We start from the raw sequence: 18732 nt of genomic DNA, 5'->3' as shown, positions 1-18732 counted from the left end.
CGCTGGCTCCGTTTAAAAAAAAAAAAAAATTTTTGGACGTCCTTAAAGGCGTTTATTTCGACGTTTATTTAAACGTTTATTGCAGCTACTCACTGGGACACCAGGTCGTTACAGCTCGGAGCGAGAAGCAGGTAATTTTTACCTTTTTATAGCGGGCAGGGGGTTCCCCGATCGATCTCCACGTGGCCTATGGCGTCGGAGGGCGAGGGCGCGAAGAATCGCTCCCCGGACCGCGTGTGCGCTTCTAGCGGGGATGCGGGGGTCTTAAAGTCTGATTCGCCCTTGTTGGGTGTCAGTTCGGAGGCCGGTCAGTGTCCCGGGTCTTCCTCCGGTGCGGCGGTTTTTCCCGCCATAAACGCCGATCCCCCGCTGCTCGCCTCCGCCATCTTGGCCGGCCACTCTGCTCGGACGGCTTCTTCTTGGGCCGCCCTTGAGCTGGGAGACGTTAATGCCATGGCCGCCCTTGATTTGGGCGACGGCAAAAAAGCAGCTACAGTTAAGCGCCGTTCTTCCCGCGCGGCTCCTTCGCAGAGTGTCGCGCCGGACGCCATCTTGGATGTGCAACATGTTTCTCCCCCGCTCTTGCGAGCACCGGTTGAGGGTACGTCTAGGGCTGTGGCCCAGGCTGCTGAAGTGCACAGTCTGGGGGGTTTCTCCCCCGAGTTTATTTTGCTGCTGCATCAGGCCTTCCTTATGCAAAACGCTGCCCCTTCTCCCTTGTCCGATAAAGGGGTTGAGGCCCCCGGAAGTAAACGCCCTCGGGTGGATTCCCAGGCCTTAGAGGACTCTGTTTTCTCTGATGTAGATGAGGGCAGCGTATCTGAGTTCTCCCAACGGTCCTTTGGGGATTCCTTGGAGGAGACGGATTCCCGCTCGGATGGAGCGGATGACCCCTCTGCAGCGCGGATCTTTCGCTCAGAGGATTTGCCCAACCTGTTAGTGCAGGCCATGAGCATTTTGAAGATTTTCTGTCCAGAGGACGTCTCTCCCTCAGCCCCTGTTGGCTCCGCCATTATGCTGGGGACAAAGCGCCCGCCTAGAACCTTCCACGTGCATGATGCCATGCACACCTTAATTTCGGCTCAATGGGATGTCCCGGAAGCGAGCCTCAAAGTGGCTAGGGCTATGTCCCGCCTCTATCCTCTGCCTGAAAGTGAACGGAAAGCCTTTCTTTGGCCTACCGTGGATTCTTTAATCACTGCGGTGACTAAGAAAACGGCGTTGCCGGTGGAAGGTGGCACGGCCCTAAAGGACGCCCAAGACAGAAGATTGGAGGCGGCCTTAAGGTCGTCCTTCGAGGCGGCTGCCTTAAGTTTGCAGGCCTCAGTTTGCGGCTCCTATGTGGCCAGGGCGTGCCTCACGATTGTGCAGCGGGCTTCCCCCTCGGATCCTTCCTTGAGGGCTGATTGGCCGGCCCTGGAATCGGGCTTGGCTTATTTGGCAGACTTACTGTATGATGTCTTGAGAGCCTCGGCTAAAGGTATGGCTCAGACAGTCTCTGCGCGGCGGTGGCTTTGGCTGAAACATTGGTCTGCTGACCACGCCTCTAAGTCCCGCCTGGCTAAGTTGCCTTTTAAAGGCAAGCTGCTCTTTGGGGTCGAGCTGGACAAAATTGTGACCGATCTCGGCACGTCTAAGAGCAAGAGGTTACCAGAGGTCAGGGCTCGGGCCAGTGCTCGCCCCGGTATCTCCAGAGGACGGTTTCAGGAAGCCCGTCGGTACCGCCCGGGCAAGTCGGGCTCCTCTGCCCCCTCTTCCTTCAAGAGGAATTTCTCCCCCAAGCAGCATTCCTTTCGCAGAGACCGCCGTCCCGGAGGTGCGCCCTCCGGTCCTCCCCCAGGGTCTTGTACCCAATGGACGGGGTCCTGGTCCATGGCCCAGTGCAGATTGGAGGAAGCCTGTCCTAGTTTCTGGGCGAGTGGACCAGGGTAACTTCAGACGCTTGGGTGCTGGAAGTCATCAGAGACGGCTACAAGCTAGAGTTCTGCCGACCCTTAAGAGACGGGTTTGTACTCTCTCTCTGCAAGTCTCCGGTCAAAGCTGTGGCAGTGCAGCAGACCTTGGACAATCTGATCCGCCTGGGTGCGGTCGTTCCGGTGCCAGAAAATCAGCTTGGCAAGGGACGTTACTCCATTTACTTTGTGGTACCAAAGAAAGGAGGTTCTGTACAGCCTATCCTCGACCTCAAAGGGGTCAATCGGGCCTTGAAAGTTCGGCACTTTCGCATGGAGACTCTCCGCTCTGTTATAGCGGCAGTGAAGGCAGGGGAGTTCCTGGCATCCTTGGACATCAAGGAAGCGTACTTGCATATTCCCATCTGGCCTCCTCATCAACGCTTTCTGCGTTTTGCAGTCCTGGGCCGACACTTCCAGTTCAGAGCCCTCCCGTTCGGGTTGGCTACTGCTCCGCGGACCTTCTCCAAAGTAATGGTGGTCATCGCGGCCTTCCTGCGAAAGGAAGGAGTACAAGTCCATCCTTATCTGGACGACTGGTTGAGCCGAGCCCCCTCTTATGCAGAGTGCGGCAAAGCTGTGGACCGGGTGATTGCTCTTTTGAGCTCCCTGGGGTGGATCATCAACTGGGAGAAAAGCCAGCTGCGCCCGACTCAGTCCCTGGAGTATCTGGGAGTTCGATTCGACACCCAAGTGGGCAGAGTGTTCCTGCCGGACAATCGGATTGTCAAACTTCAGGCTCAGGTGGACCAGTTCCTAGTAGCCTGTCCGCTTCGGGCTTGGGACTATGTGCAGCTGTTGGGCTCTATGACGGCCACGATGGAAGTAGTGCCCTGGGCCAGGGCTCATATGAGACCACTACAACACTCTCGGCTGCAGCGCTGGACTCCGGTGTCGGAGGATTATGCTGTGCGCCTTCCCTTGGACCCAGCAGTGCGCAAGGCGCTGAGCTGGTGGCTGAACACAGACAAAGTTGTCTGCAGGGATGCCTCTTGTGACCCCGGAGTGGATTGTCGTCACGACGGACGCCTCTTTGACGGGCTGGGGAGCCCACTGCTTGGGAAGGACAGCGCAGGGGCTCTGGTCTCCTGCAGAGGCAAAGTGGTCTATCAACCTCCTGGAACTCAGAGCCATTCGGTTGGCGCTTTTGGAGTTCCTCCCGGTACTGGCGTTGAAGCCAGTACGGGTCCTGTCGGACAGTGCCACGGCTGTGGCCTATGTCAACCGCCAGGGAGGTACCAAGAGCGCCCCTCTAGCCAAGGAAGCCATGAATCTATGCCAGTGGGCGGAAGCAAACCTGGAACAGCTGTCAGCTGCCCACATTGCCGGAGTCATGAATGTCAAGGCGGACTTTCTCAGTCGCCATACCTTGGACCCCGGAGAGTGGCAGTTATCGGCTCAGGCGTTCTTGGACATCACGAAGCGCTGGGGCCAGCCGAGCCTAGATCTGATGGCGTCATCGGCCAATTGCCAAGTGCCGCGCTTTTTCAGCAGAGGACGGGACCCTCGATCTCTGGGAGTAGATGCTCTTCTCCAACAGTGGCCGACACAAGAGCTTCTCTATGTGTTCCCGCCCTGGCCCATGTTGGGCAGGGTACTAGACCGGGTGGCAAAGCATCCGGGCCGGATAATCCTGGTGGGTCCGGACTGGCCCAGACGTCCCTGGTATGCGGACTTGATCAGTCTCTCAGTGGACGACCCTCTGCGGCTGCCAGTGGAGCAGGGCCTGTTGCATCAGGGTCCCGTGGTGATGGAGGATCCCTTCCCCTTTGGTCTTACGGCCTGGCTATTGAGCGGCAGCGTCTGAGGAAGAAGGGCTTCTCAGACAAGGTCATCGCCACTATGCTGAGAGCGAGGAAGCGCTCTACTTCTACTGCTTACGCCAGGGTTTGGCGTACCTTTGCAGCGTGGTGTGAAGCAGGCTCACTTTCTCCCTTCACTGCTCCAATTTCTTCAGTGCTGGCGTTCCTGCAAGAAGGTCTGGAGAAAGGCCTGTCGCTCAGTTCCCTTAAAGTCCAGGTAGCGGCTCTGGCTTGCTTCAGGGGCCGCCTGAAGGGTGCTTCCCTGGCTTCGCAGCCAGATGTGGTACGTTTTCTCAAGGGAGTTAATCACCTGCGCCCTCCTCTGCACTCAGTGGTGCCTGCGTGGAATCTCAACCTGGTGCTAAGAGCCTTGCAGAAGCCGCCTTTTGAACCCTTGTCGAGGGCATCTCTGAAAGACCTGACGTTGAAAGCAGTCTTTTTGGTGGCTATCACTTCAGCCAGAAGAGTTTCCGAGCTCCAGGCACTCTCATGTCGAGAGCCTTTTCTGCAGTTCACTGAGGCAGGAGTGACTATTCGCACAGTGCCTTCTTTCCTGCCCAAGATTGTTTCTCGCTTCCATGTGAATCAGCAGCTCTGTCTCCCTTCCTTTCATAGGGAGGACTACCCAGAGGAATACTCTGCTCTCAAATATCTGGATGTGAGACGAGTCATCATCAGATACTTGGAAGTGACCAATGATTTCCGGAAATCGGATCATCTGTTTGTCCTGTTTGCAGGTCCTCGTAAGGGTCTGCAGGCTGCTAAGCCTACAGTGGCAAGATGGGTCAAGGAAGCTATTGCAGCGGCTTATGTGGCCGCGGGGAAGGTGCCGCCTATCCAGCTGAAGGCTCACTCCAATAGAGCTCAGGCGGCCTCGATGGCAGAGGCCGGGTCCGTCTCCTTGGAAGAGATTTGCAAGGCGGCAACTTGGGCATCGGCCCATACCTTCTCCAGGCATTACCGCTTGACTGTGGCTGCTCGGGCGGAGGCCCGGTTTGGAGCTTCAGTGTTGCGGTCAGGGATTTCAATGTCCCGCCCTGGGTGAGTACTGCTTCGGTACATCCCACCAGTCTATGGATTGATCAGCATGATGATATGGAAGGTAAAATTATGTATCATACCTGATAATTTTCTTTCCATTAATCATAGCTGATCAATCCATAGCCCCTCCCAGATATCTGTACTGTTTATATTCTGGTTGCATTTCAGATTCAAGTTTAGTCTTCAGTTCCTGTTCAGGAGGACTTCGTGTTCAAGTTTTTTCAATTGGATTCTTCAAGAGTTGAGACGAGTTTGTGTTACAGTGAGCTGCTGCATTCCTCTCCCCTCCGTTTTACGGGGCTGGATTGAGACCTAAATTCTGCCGGCGCTCCCTCCCGCTTCGTGCGGCTGTAGGGCAGCTTTGTACCCCTCCCGCTTCAGCGGTGTTAGGGTCAGTCAGCTCCTCCCGCGGTTGCGGTTGCAGGATAAGCCAGATCCCCCCGCATCGGCGGGGTGGTGTCCCTCCCCCGCTCCGCGGGGATGAGCTGGACGGATTCCCCTCCCCCACTTGTGTGGGGATGAGCTGGGTTTATTCCCCTCCCCCGTTTCGGCGGTGGTGAGCTGGGCAGAGTGTCCCTTTGTGGGTGTAATTCTCTAAGTGCTGAGTCCTGCGGATGGAGCTTGGATATCGACATACTGAGGAGTTTCCGGCAGCACATGACCACATATAGGGAGGCAAAAGGATTGCTCTCTATCTCCACCTGCTGGTAGATGGACACAACCCACCAGTCTATGGATTGATCAGCTATGATTAATGGAAAGAAAATTATCAGGTATGATACATAATTTTACCTTAACCGGGCAGTGCCGCTGAATGTCAGTTTAGCCGAGATTGGGTGGCAGAGCCGGTGGTGGGAGGCAGGGCTAGTGCTGGGCAGACTTCCACGGTCTGTGCACTGAAAATGGCAGATGCAAATCAAGGTAAGGTATACACAAAAAGTAGCACATATGAGTTTATCTTGTTGGGCAGACTGGATGGACTGTGCAGGTCTTTTTCTGCTGTCATCTACTATGTTACTATATACCTTAGCCAGAGGTTTTCAACCCAGTCCTTGGGGCACACCCAGCCAGTCAGGGTTTTCAGACTATCGAATATCCTAAAAACCCTGACTGACTGGTTGTGCCCTGAGGACTGGGTTGAAAACCCCACCTAAGCTGTACCAATATAACTATATTCCACTTTTGAAATCCCTATCACAAGAGTTAGCACACTAGGATGAGATGAGTCTATCCTAGATGGACAGGATTGAATCTCTTATGAGGATGATCTTGCTGAAATGTCTATATCTGTTCCACACACTCCTAATTGAAATTCTATGTACAGTTCATATATACAATCGGATCTAAACTGGCAGGGGGGGGGGAATGTAACCTGATATGCAGGGGTTCATTTTCTCCACCTGCTGCACAGTCTCTACGGGGGAGGGGGAGTGAGCAGCTGTGCCAGATAAGTGAGCTATGGGGAGGTTGGAAGGAGCACAGCAAGGTGAGTATGCCATGGAGAGGGGGGCCAGGCAGAGCAAACTGATTGTGCCATGTGGGAGGGGGGCAGAGCAAGGTGAGAGTATGCCATGGGGATTTTTCTTGGGTTGGGGCAGAGAAAGCTGAGATTATGCCATGGGGTAGAGAATGAACAAGTTGAGATTTTGCCATTGGTGTGGGTGGAAATCAAGCTTGAGGATGGGAGAAACAGAATGATAGCTGGGGAGAGGAGCAGAAACAATGAGAGGTGAAGTTGTGTGCCTGGGGGGAAGACACTTGAGAGTATTGCATGTGGGAGAAGACTTTGGGGCAGAATTAGGGATCTTTCTGAGAGCTAGAAAGAGAAGTGCAGTTGGAATGAGAGATGCTACTGGGGAGGCTGGAGCCTGAGGAGGGAAAAGGCAGGAGGGAATTTCAGGCCTTATAATGGAGAAATTGTGTGCAAAACACTACAATTAAACAATGTAGAATTTTGCAGAATTTTTAAATATTGTGTGCAGCATTTTCAAACCTTTTGCACAGAATTCCCCCAGGTGTGCATGGATTTAACCGACATGCTTTGAAAATCTAGAGGTCTGCAGTGCTGCTGGTTTCTTTTTTATCACATACTTTGCAAAGGGAAATTATCATACCCAGGGTCTGCAACCTGCCAGCCCATGGTAACAACTGCCTCCTCTGTACTAATGTAATTAATTAAGGTGCATGTGCAAAAACAGCTCATCTTTATAGTTTTCGCAAAATCTCAGTATTGCATAGATCATTACTGTATTTATGGCTTGATTTATGATGAAGCAGTAAATCACATTCCAAAACATACTGTCTGAAAAATGTATTGGTTCTTTATCCAAGATCCAGTTAAAGTGAAGAATCAAAATATATATTTCTTTAATTTTAAATCAATTCTGGATATTGAGATAGTAATTCCAATCTGAGAATAAATCACAGGATAGGATTTGTGATGATACTTCCAACTCTATGTAGCTGTGAAACTCCTCTTACGCTCTAATAAAGTGTCGGTGGGCTGGTGTGTGAGAAACAATAATGCGTTGCTTCTCTCCTGGATTGCAGATGGCCTGTGAGAAGACTGTGTCTGCTATGCAGCTTGTTCTGCAAAGGACAATTCGAAGTGCAAAAGGTAATGTGTGATAAAGAGCCCCCCTGTACACAGCTGTTCCATGGCTGCATGATTTATATTAATGATTACACTGTACCATGAACTTTGAAATGAGGAACTTATTGACTGGGTGTTCATGCATGAAAAATGCAAAAAAAAAAAAAAAACCCCACTAAATTTAGTGCATATTTTTACTCATTGAGTTAACTCCCAATGCAGTAACATAATGCATGCAAATTGCAATAGCTTTTCCAAGGACAAGTGGGCCATATAATTCCCACATGTGGGTGATGTCATTCATGGCGCCCGGTATGGAAATGCCTCGCGTACTGTCTTCTTATGAGCTCGAGGCAAGGCTCCCACCGTACATACGCAGGTGCTTTCCCACCCGACTCATGTGCGAGGACCATCAATCTTTCTTCATCCGTGGAGACAAGAGGTTGTGTTTTTGTAGTTCACTTTTTAGTGCGTTCATATTTTCTCTTGATTCAGGTGCCTTCCCTTGCGGTTTTTCCCCCTTAAACTTTATTTCTACCTTTTTGTCTAGTTCAACTCTCCTAGTACCCTTAGTGGACTTTTTTTTCCTCACTTTTAAGTTTTTTATTTTTCGGCTCCAGAGGCCCTTTTAGGCCTGAGCACCAGCTTGGATACTTCGAGTATTTTTCAGATGAGCGATACGAGAGTAAAAGAGAGGATTCCAAGTACACCACAAAACCAAACCAAGAAAAAAGCACAAACGGGCTTCCAGGAACAGGACAAAGGTAGACTTTATTACAAAGATCCGACATGGGCCGTGTTTCAGCATCCTAGCGCCTGCGTCAGGGGTCGTAAAAAATCCTATGATGGACCGAGGTCTGTGCAATACAAAGAAGTTGAGTGTTGTTTCATCATTACCATCATAGGATTTATTTTCACAACCCCTGACACAGGCACTTGGATGCTGAAACACGGCCCATGTCAGGTGTTTATAATATAAAGTCTACCTTTGTGCTGTTCCTGGAGGCCCGTTTGTGCTTTTTTCTAGGTTCAAATGAGCTTATACCCCTTTTTCCCCTAACCATTGAGCAGTTTGATTTTGCTTGAGCAGTTTTCCCTTCCATGTCCTCTAAAGCAGTGTTTCCCAAGTCCAATCTTGGAGTATCCCTTGCTAGTCAGGTTTTCAGGATATCCACAATGAATATGTATGAACTTGATTTGCATATGCTTCCTCCATTATATGCAAATCTCTTTCATGTATATTCATTGTGGGTATCCTGAAAACCTGACTGGCAAGGGGTACTCGAGGACCAGACTTGGGAAGCATTTCTCTAAAGTTCCCAGTGGTTTCAAGCGCTGTACCCAGTGCAATTGGACCATATCTGGGGCTGACACCCATTCCTGGTATATCAAGTGTTTGGGTCCAGACCATAACCATCTTAACTGTGTTCTTTGTTTGCGTATGCAGAAAAGAACCCAGAAGTCTAGAGAGGCTCAGAAAGAGAAACTTTTTGGAGCCAGGTCTAAACCTTAGAGGTTGGCATCAGTATCGACCTTGGCGTCTGCACCAGCATCAATCCCTATGGCTACCAAGCCTGTATCTGACACTGGGAATAGACGTGCATTGAGTAAGTCTCCACCTACCTTGGCACCAACCACTGTGCAGGGCCTCTGGGACCAGTCAGCATTGAACCTGACAAGGAGTTGTGGGGATTCAATTTCGTCCTCATCAGCATCGAGGGCAAAGGCCAAGAAACACCAGCATCAGTCCCCCTTTGATGCACAGTGCTGGGAGCTCTGGGGCATTGAATTTTGGTACCTCAGAAGGATCAGTGTCGGGAAGAGCGCTGCCGCTCTTGAAGAGGGGCCCTTGTGCCAATCTCCTGGGAGCTGGGACCCAGTTTCTTCTAAGGCACTGACAATGCTACAAGCAGTCTCCAAACCGGCACCCCAGCCTTTACTGATGTTGGCCCTCGATGAACAGATCCTAGCCATGCTACTTCAGATGCAGAGTCCATTGGCACCGGGGGAACTTTCACCAGCCATGACTCTACCCCACAGGACTCTGAACCCGTGGTGCAGTCACCGACACCAGTGCCACATAGGGCATCGGTGTCGACACCTGCCCATGCGAGTACACCCTTGACCTAATGGAGGAGCTTCACCAGAGTCTAGAGGCAAACCTGCATCTCTGTGCCATTCCAGGCGAGGACATGGTTCCTCTCGGCAGAGGAAGACTTAGCCCTTCCATGCAGAGTGTTTTGCTGACTGCGACTTGGACAATTTATGGGAGTCTGATGATGATCCACGGTAGTTCTCAGAGCAGGAGTCCTGTGGAATTCCATCAGACCCCTTTCCTCCTGAGGACAGGTGTAAGTCTCCACCTGAGAGTCTCTCCTTCCCTGCTTTTGTTAAGGAGATGGCGGCTGCCCTCCCCTTTAAGTTGGAAATGGAGGATGAGCCCAGAGCTGAGATGTTTGAGTTCTAGACTGCAACTCCTCATCTAGAGAAGCTGTGGCTGTCCATCTTCACAGGATTCTTTGAGATGTTCAGGTGAAGAATTGGGCAGACCATAGACCTTGAGTGTGAAGCTCATCCAAATGAGCTCCCCACCCCAAGTTGGATGCATCCATTGTCAACACCATCTGGGATGGAGGAATTTGAAATGGTAGTCCCAAGGTCAAATGGGACCAAATTATCCACCAGAGGAGAGGTCTGAGTCAGTTCTGGGGTGATCCAAATGACATCCACTAGATTCCCCATTGCCTGAGACCATTGGGAAGCTAGGGTCCACCGGGAAGATCTCATATAGAGATGTGCTATGGGAATGGCATTAACAGTGGAGGCTATGTCAACAGGAGACAAGCCATGACCTGCTGGCTGCTGCAAATATGATCAGAAATGGCAACAAGGATGTCTGCCCATGCCAGAGGGAGAAAGGCTTGAGCTTGAACCATGTCTAGCAGGGCTCCTATGTACTACAATTTATGAACTTGTGGTAGATGGGACTTCGGGTAGTTGATGATGAATCCTAGTCGATCCAACACCCAAATACCTCATGTGACTGGGAAGCACTGGGATATGAGTGTAGGCATCCTTTAAATCCAGAAAGCATAGCCAGTCTTGATCATGAACCATGGGGAGAAAGGAGCACAGCAAAGCTATCCTGAACTTTTCTTTGACCGATATTTGTTCAGGGCCCTTAGGTCTAGCATGGGATGCACTCCTCCCGTCTTCTTTGGCACAAAGAAGTATCTGTAATAGAATGCCTTCTCCTCTTCCCCTGGTAGAAGGGGTTCCACTGAATGGGCTTAGAAAAGGCGTACAGCTCCTCTACAAGTACCTCCCTGGTCAGAGAGCTTGGGTAAGATGCTCTTGGCGGGCAATTTGGTGGTTTCTTTTGTCAATGCAGAGTGTAACCAAGATGGACTTGTAACCACCACCGGTTGGAGGTTACAAGGGGCCACCTTTCCTGGAAAAAACACAGCCTCCCCCTACCAGAAGGATGTCCAGGATGGTCACTTTGATGGTGGCAATGCTCTCCTGAAGCCAGTCAAAACCTCATCCCCTGCTTTGACTAGGGAGCCGGTGGGCCTTTTGCGCATGCTGTTGACGGAAATGAGCATGCTGGGGCTGAGCTGACTGAGCAGGGCTAGAAGGAGTGTACCTATGCCTTTGAGAGTAGTAGGTACCTCACTTCAACTTGCTAGAAAACCTCCTGGAGGAGGAAGGCGCTCACCGGGAGAGGGTATCAATTGTATCAGTATGTGTCTTGATAAGGTCAGTGACCACCTTTTTACCCAAAAAGGTTGTCTTCTTGGCAAGTGGTATCCACCAACCTCTGCTACACCACTGGGATCAAGTCAGACATGCAGCCATGAGAGTCTAGCCAGAGAAAAACCACACAAAGTGTGGAGGTGCACTTAATCCCCACGAGACAAATAGGAGGGAACAGAGAAGGGGTGGGGAAGATAGGCTCTATCCAAACAATGGGGGAGACATATAATTTAATTAAACAATGAATATCATTGTTTAATTAAATTATACGTCTCCCCCATTGTTTGGATAGAGCCTATCTTCCCCACCCCTTCTCTGTTCCCTGCCATGAGAGTCTACACATCACTATACTTTGGGCAGAGATCCTGGATGCTATATCAAAACTGTCAAAAATGCCCCTGGCCAGAAATTTATGACAGGCTTTCTGCTTTTTGGGCAACTGGCAAAATGGCTCAGCCTGCTCAGGAGGGAGCGTGTCTGCCAAATCAGATAGACTGCACACAAAAGACACAAGTAAAAGCTCATGTAGAGCTGGTATAAATGACTGTATATGGGAAATAAGTATCAAGGCCTGTACATCTTACACACCAAATGAATCCAGGATCTGGGCCTCTCTGCTTGGGACAGCCAAGCCAAAATCCTTTGTGCTCCTAGCTCGTTTGAGCACAGATTCAACCACCAAGGAGTGATAAGGCAACTGTGGCCTATCAAATCCAGGTGTACTTGGAATTTGATACATGTCAATTTTCTTGAGGAGAACAGACAGAGGAGACAAATTTTCATATCAACCTTCTAGAACTTCAGGCAATTTGGAATGCTTTAAAGTCTTTCAGAGAGTTCCGGTGACGTCATGACCGCGAGGGGTTGAAGAAAAAAGATCTCTCCGGCTTCAATCCCCCCTCCGCATGATCAGCTCACAAACCGCGATCTAAAATTGAAATTCGCCGCAGCCTGAATCGCTAGAGAGGCCGGCAACGAACATTTTAAATTAATTGGCGGCGTGATGGCAGCGAAAAATATACATAAAGACAAGCTCCGTGGTAGAGGAGCAGAAGACAAGATGGCGCCGCCCGCAAGCCCGCCGGGCCCGACAGTGTCATCGGCCTGGATCGCCGAAATAACTTCAGAAATGTCCTCAGTGTTAGAAGACATGTTGGATCGCCGGCTCTCCCCCATAAACACTAACCTGGAAAAGGTAAAAGAACAGCTCACGGATCTTTCTCGGGACTGTGCAGGCTTTCAAGCACGTGTGAGTGAAATTGAGGATAGAGTAACGGAGGTGGAGACAATACAAGATATAACTCAAAAAAAGCTGCAGGCGATGGAGGAAAAGATTGAGGACTTAGAAAATAGGTCCAGGAGAAATAATATCCGAGTGGTGGGCCTGCCAGAAGCGTTACCCGAACGGGGCTTGGAGGTCTTTTTGGCACGCTGGTTTGCCAGTGAACTACAGTTCCCAGAAGCCTCGGGGCCAATACAGATAGAACGGGCTCATCGCATCGGGATGAAAATGACTGGCACCAATAAACCAAGAGTGGTAATTCTAAGATTTTTGAATTATGCGCAAAAACAAGAAGTGATGAAGCTGCTGAGAACTGGAAAAGCATTGGAGTATGATGGAATCCCAGTAAGATGTTTCCAAGATTATTCAGCAGGGGTAGCAACACGGAGGAGACAGTTTTCGGAGGTTTGCTCAACACTATTTCAAAAGAAAATAAGATTTGCACTACAATACCCTGCCAAACTGCGGGTCACGCATAACGGTATTACTAAGACATATGAGACGGCAGGGGCGGCTAAAGAATTTCTACAACAGCTGGGAACAATATCTTCAGATGCAAGTTGAACAGCATAGAAAAGAGAACACTCTGAGAACACTGAGTAATGTTATAAGGAAAAGTCAGCAGAGACCTGACTGGTCAATATATGACAATACAGCAATCTCCCAGCCAAGAACAAAGATGGACCACTTATAGTAGCAGAAGGCTTGGCAAGATGGCTGCAGTTGGAAAGTTAAGGTTCAATGGTTTGTGAGTTAGACTTGACTTTTTTTTTTTTTTTTCTCTTTCTCATCTTGTGCTGTTGATTAAGACACTATATGGCAGACATGGCCAGTGGGTGAACCGGTTTGAACCCCTGGTAAGAGGGGTGAGACCCCGTAAGTGTCTGATCAGCCTGATAATGAAAGTTATGTTTAATGTAACGTATAATGCGGAGGGGGGAGGGAGAGACGTAAGGAAGTCAAGGTCCTAATTGGTGGACCTGAGAATAAGGGATACAGGATTTGGGGGGGGGGGGGAGGGGGGGGGGAGGGAAGAGGGATGCAAGCAGGACACAAGTCTTAATTAGAAAGGATGTAGAACATAACAGTGAAGCTGGCACAGTGGAGGTGCAAGTGGGGGGGGGGGCAGAGGCTGGGATGTCCCCCTCGATTACAACAGTGGACATCTGTGGATATAGGCACATACCTTCAAATCCAAGAAGAGTAAGAATACTAACGTGGAATGTAGGCGGAGTTAATTCGCCAATCAAACGCTCTAAGATTTTACAACAACTAAATAGGCAGAAAGCAGACATAGCACTCTTACAGGAGACGCATCTGAACCAGATTGAACATGCCAAGCTCAGCACCTGGTGGGTTGGGGATTGTATAGCAGCAAATGCACAAGGTAAAAAGGGAGGAGTAGCGATACTAATTAGAAAAGGCATAGCCTCGGTAATTAATCCACTTCTGATTGATACTGAAGGCCGTTATGTTATAATGGAAGTGGTAGTTGGGAGACAGAAACTGCTAATCTGTAATGTTTATGCTCCAAATAAATACGATAGGAAGTTCTATCAAACTTTGATTAATTTTCTGATCAGGCAACCGCACGCAGCTATAGTGCTGGGGGGTGATTTAAATGCAGCTTGGGACCCCTCTCTGGACAGATCAGCCCCGGAGACGGCCTCTTCATGTTATAATAATAGAGGCCTCTTACAATTGAGCCAGATGCTGGGCCTGGTTGATGTGTGGCGGGTGCTGCACCCAGGTGAGAAAGACTTATACACACCTGTCGCGGGCTCACTCCACTCAGTCGAGAATTGACTATATTCTGACATCACGTCAGATGTTTGGGGAAGTGACAACAGCAGAGATAGGACCGTACATGGTGTCGGACCATGCCTGGGTTAAGATAGAATGGATACCAAGTGGTACGACCCCACAGGAATATAAATGGCAATTTCCCCTGGAGCTCAGCTCAGATCCAGTGCTTAAAGGTAGATTACAAGCTCGCTGGGCGGAATATAGCACTCATAATCAAGAACACATAGAAGACCCAGTTTTGTTTTGGAAGCGGCTAAGGCGGTTCTTAGAGGCGAAGTTATAAGTCACACGCACTTTGTGAGGAAGACACGAGATAGAAAGATCTTGCGTTTAAGTAACCAACTTTGTAAGACACGGAGGAGATATGGGGAGACACACGCGATAGGTGATAAACAACAAGTGTTAGAGCTTCAAACCGCCTTAAATGTACTTTTGCAAGAAAGGGCACACAAGTCACAGCTCTACTATAGATATATGCTTTATAAACACGGTAATAAAGCAGGCAAGTTAATGTCAAAAATAATTAACCCCCGGGGAGGGACTAAGAACATTTTGGCACTGAGGCAAAGGGGGGGAGGGCTCCACACATCAGATAAAGCAATATGTGAAACTTTTCGGGCCTTTTATCAAGGGCTGTACGCTTCCCCAGAGGAAGACGGTCTGTTAAATCAGATGTATTTAGAAAATCTGGCTTTACTAAAGCTTACAATACAAGAGTTGGACAGTCTCAATCAATTAATTACTGAGGATGAAGTCAGTCTAGTTATTGCCCGCAGCCCGCGACTAAAAGCCCCGGGACCTGATGGTTTAAGAGGAGAATTCTATAAATTAATGGAAGGAGGAGTTATACCTGCAATTACTAGATTTTTGAACCAACTGATAGAGAGACAGAGGTTACCCCCAGACTTGAATAGGGCTCAAATAATAGTCTTGTTGAAGCCGGGGAGGGACCCTCTAGAGCCGACATCGTACCGGCCTATCTCCCTATTAAATTATGATACCAAGTTGTTGGCAAAAATCTTGGCTAATAGACTGGCGAGGCTGCTCCCAAGGTTGATTCATGAAAGTCAGGTGGGATTTGTGGGAGGTAGAGCAGTGAGTAAAAACTTGAGAGCAATACTGACATCACTAGAACACAGCTCGCAGGCGAAGGTAGCATCATTGCTGATCAGCTTTGATGCGGAAAAGGCCTTCGATAAGGTTCACTGGAAGTTCCTTTTTGATACGCTGGAACATTATGGATTTTCAGGGAGATTTGTTGAGGCAATTCATGCTTTATATGCCAACCCATGTGCCACCCTGAGAGTAAACGGGATAGAATCGGAAAGTTTCTGTATTGGGAGGGGCACAAGGCAGGGGTGCCCATTGTCCCCTCTTCTCTTTGTTTTGGTTTTAGATCCCCTTATCAGAGATATCATGGCAAACCCTTTGATCCGGGGAGTTGGCTTAGGGACCCACATGTTTAAGATTGCAGCATTTGCGGATGACATTTTGGTACATCTCATAAACCCAAGGGAATCCTTAGACACGTTACTGGAAACCTTTCGTGAATATGGCGATTACTCAGGTTTCCGTATTAATCTAGACAAATCAGAAGCGCTGGCTTCGCCAGAGGTGAACCAGAGGGATTGGGTCCCTGAATTTCCGTTGAGATGGGCTAGAGAGTCTTTTAAATATTTAGGAATCCGACTCACAATGAATACATTAGATTTATATCAGTTGAATGTTAAAATCTTACTGGAATATACTAAAGCTAAATTGGACTCTTGGATGAGTTTGCCACTGTCATTAATGGGACGGATACATGTAGTACAAATGGTGTTGTTTCCGCGCTGGTTGTACGTTCTTCAAACTTTACCCATACGCCTATCGCGGTCTGATTTGAGGCGGATGATGCGTCTTTTTGGTAGATTTTGTTGGGCAGGCAAAAAGCCCAAAGTTAGCCAACATCTGTTAATAGGGAGCTGGAGACAGGGGGGAATGGGTATCCCGGATGTGTTTCTATATAATCAGGCGTGTTTGCTGCGCCACTTAGGTGATGTGGTGAATGCCACACAATATTACACACCTATGGGCTTGGAGGAAGCTTTTTTTGCTCCCTATGACATATTAGCATTGCTCCATTTACCTCGTAGTCAGCTCCCTACTAAATTTAAAAAAAGTATAATACTACAGCCCCTTCGGGAGGCTTGGCAGTGGTGGATGCGGCAAATGGGGGGCCACCCACACGTTACAGATCAAATCCCAATCGTAGGCAATCCTGTTTTTGAAGCAGGGATAGATAACCCGACATTTGGCAGATGGCAAGGGCTGGGCATCACAAGATTGGAACACCTATTATTGGACAATGGGGAAATGATAACATTTGACGCCATTCAGGATAAAGTGGGATCAGCTTGGGGAAATAGATTTGCCTATGCACAGGTCCGACACTATGTGAAATCCTTGAGCCAAGTACCCCTGAGAGGGCGGATGGGGGAGCTGCTAAGGGTTTTTTTGAGGAGTTACAGATAGAGAAACAATCTGTATCAGCATTGTATGGGGCACTGGCTAGGCGTAAGTCCCAGAGGCAATATGTTGATCTTAAGCGAAAATGGGAACAAGATCTGGGGACCTCCCTGGCAACATGGGATGTGTCAGCCACCTTGAAGGGCATCCGGGCGTTGGTAACAGATGAGAGGCTGAGGGAGTGTGGTTATAGAGTGGTCCTACGGGGGTATATGTCTAGAACACAACTGGCTCATATGTTGGGGCCGGACAACTCGGGGTGTTCTAAATGCGGAGGGGGTCCCAGCTCGCTATATCATGCATTATGGCAATGCCCCAAGGTGCGCATGTTTTGGCAGAGGGTAAGAGGGTTTTTGATTCGATTGGGGAACAGTGTTCAAGGAACGGAGCGGCAGTTTCTGTTGGATCAACCAAGAGCGTTTGCTCCATTAGGCGCCCCTGCTATAATGTTATGCAGGAAGCTGAGCTTGGTAGCGCGGAAATGCATTATGCAATACTGGGTCTCATCGGAAGGACCAGCTTACTGGCATTGGCGCAATCAGGTGCATCTTCTGGCCTCTTGGGAGGCTAGGGATTCAAACAATCGCCTAAACGTAGAGTGCGCTTTCTACAGATTTGGACACCATATCTGCAAATACTCAGCCCAAGGGGACGTAGTCTGCTTGTCAATGCCTGATAAATAGCGGTATATTGGAGAGTTAGGGCACCATGTAGTAGCAAATTAGTCTAGAGTGGATCTGCTTGCAAGGGGGAGGAGGGACCGGGTGGGGGGCGGGAGGGGTTGAGTGTGAAGTATATGGCTAAAGCCGGGCAATGCTCTAGAGCTTTAATGTTTCATTTTCTGATATTTGTGATAAGCACTATCTTACCTAATGAAGTATTCAAGTGTATGATATTAGGAACATGAGTCATTTAAAATCTAATGTTAACATGGGCCAAGGAATCGTTAAGAGGGGAGGGGGGAGAAAAATGGGGATGAAAAGTGTTTGGCGAAGTTGAATATGTTGCAAGAATGCTGTTTTGTATATCAAGCAATGCTATATGCATATTCTACATTACTTTGTATTGTGATAATCGTTAATAAAACAGTTTAAACATAAAGTCTTTCAGAGATCGGCTTTTCACAGACAATCAGGTTGCAATGTATTATGTCAACAAGCAGTGGGGTACAAGTTCCTACCCTCTGTGTCAAGAAGCTATCGGGATGTGGAGTTGGGGTTCTCAGAGCCACATGCCTGGTCAGCAGCCTGAGCAGAGTCATGCAGCCTCATGAGTGGTCACTCAGAATGGGCGTTGCCCGTGAGATTTTCCAAGAGTGGGGCACCCCCTCGGTGGATCTCTTTGCCACTCAATACAACCACAAAGCCCCTCAGTACTGCTCCAAGCTCAGGTTGCATCAGGACTAGCATTGGAAGCCTTTTTCCTGCAGGGGGACAGGTCTTCTGTATGCATATCCTTCCATCCCTGTCATAGGGATAGATAGACTTTGCTGAAACTCGAGAAGGACTTGGGACCCATGATCCTGATCATCCCATATTAGCCCAAGCAGATATGGTTCACACTTCTGGAGTTATCCTCTGAAGAGCCATGGAGATTGGACTGTTTTCCGACCCTAATCATTCAGAACAAAAGGTCTCTTCTGCATCCCAACCTCCAGTCCCTGGCCCTCACGGCCTGGATGTAGAGAGCATAGCGTTTGCCTCCTTGAATCTCCCAGAGGGTGTCTCCAGGGTCTTAGTAGTAGTAGTAGTCTTACTGGCTTCCAGGAAAGATTCTGCTAAGTGGTATTATACTTTCAAATGGAGGAGGTCTGCCATCTGATATGAGGGCAAGGCCCTAGATCCTCTTTCTTTCCCTACACAGAACCTACTTGAATACCTTCTGCAGCTCTCTGAGTCTGATCTTAAGACCATTTCCGTAAGGGTTCACCTCAGTGCAATTACTGCTTACCATCACTGTGTGCACAGCCTCTAGTTGTTCGATTCACACGAG

At 49.1% G+C, this 18732-nt stretch overlaps 1 protein-coding gene across 4 annotated transcripts in view; it reads left to right on the top strand.

The window, feature by feature from the left end:
* PDXK (pyridoxal kinase) overlaps positions 1 to 18732 on the top strand; it is a 282079-nt gene that overhangs the window by 240961 nt on the left and 22386 nt on the right. The window contains exon 10 of one of the 4 annotated variants that reach the window (XM_030203775.1): positions 7346 to 7412. The exons of 2 other annotated variants lie outside the window; for them this stretch is intronic. In XM_030203775.1, the coding sequence (XP_030059635.1) occupies positions 7346 to 7412 (67 nt within the window). Of the gene's footprint in view, positions 1 to 7345; positions 7413 to 18732 lie in introns of those variants that run through there. One more of the 4 variants, XM_030203778.1, reaches the window with a different exon arrangement.

The sequence above is a fragment of the Microcaecilia unicolor genome, chromosome 5 (genome assembly GCF_901765095.1).
Source record: "Microcaecilia unicolor chromosome 5, aMicUni1.1, whole genome shotgun sequence".
Taxonomy (NCBI): domain Eukaryota; kingdom Metazoa; phylum Chordata; class Amphibia; order Gymnophiona; family Siphonopidae; genus Microcaecilia; species Microcaecilia unicolor.
The sequence above is the reverse complement of the archived record's forward strand: the minus strand, read 5'-3'. Positions and strand labels throughout refer to the sequence as shown.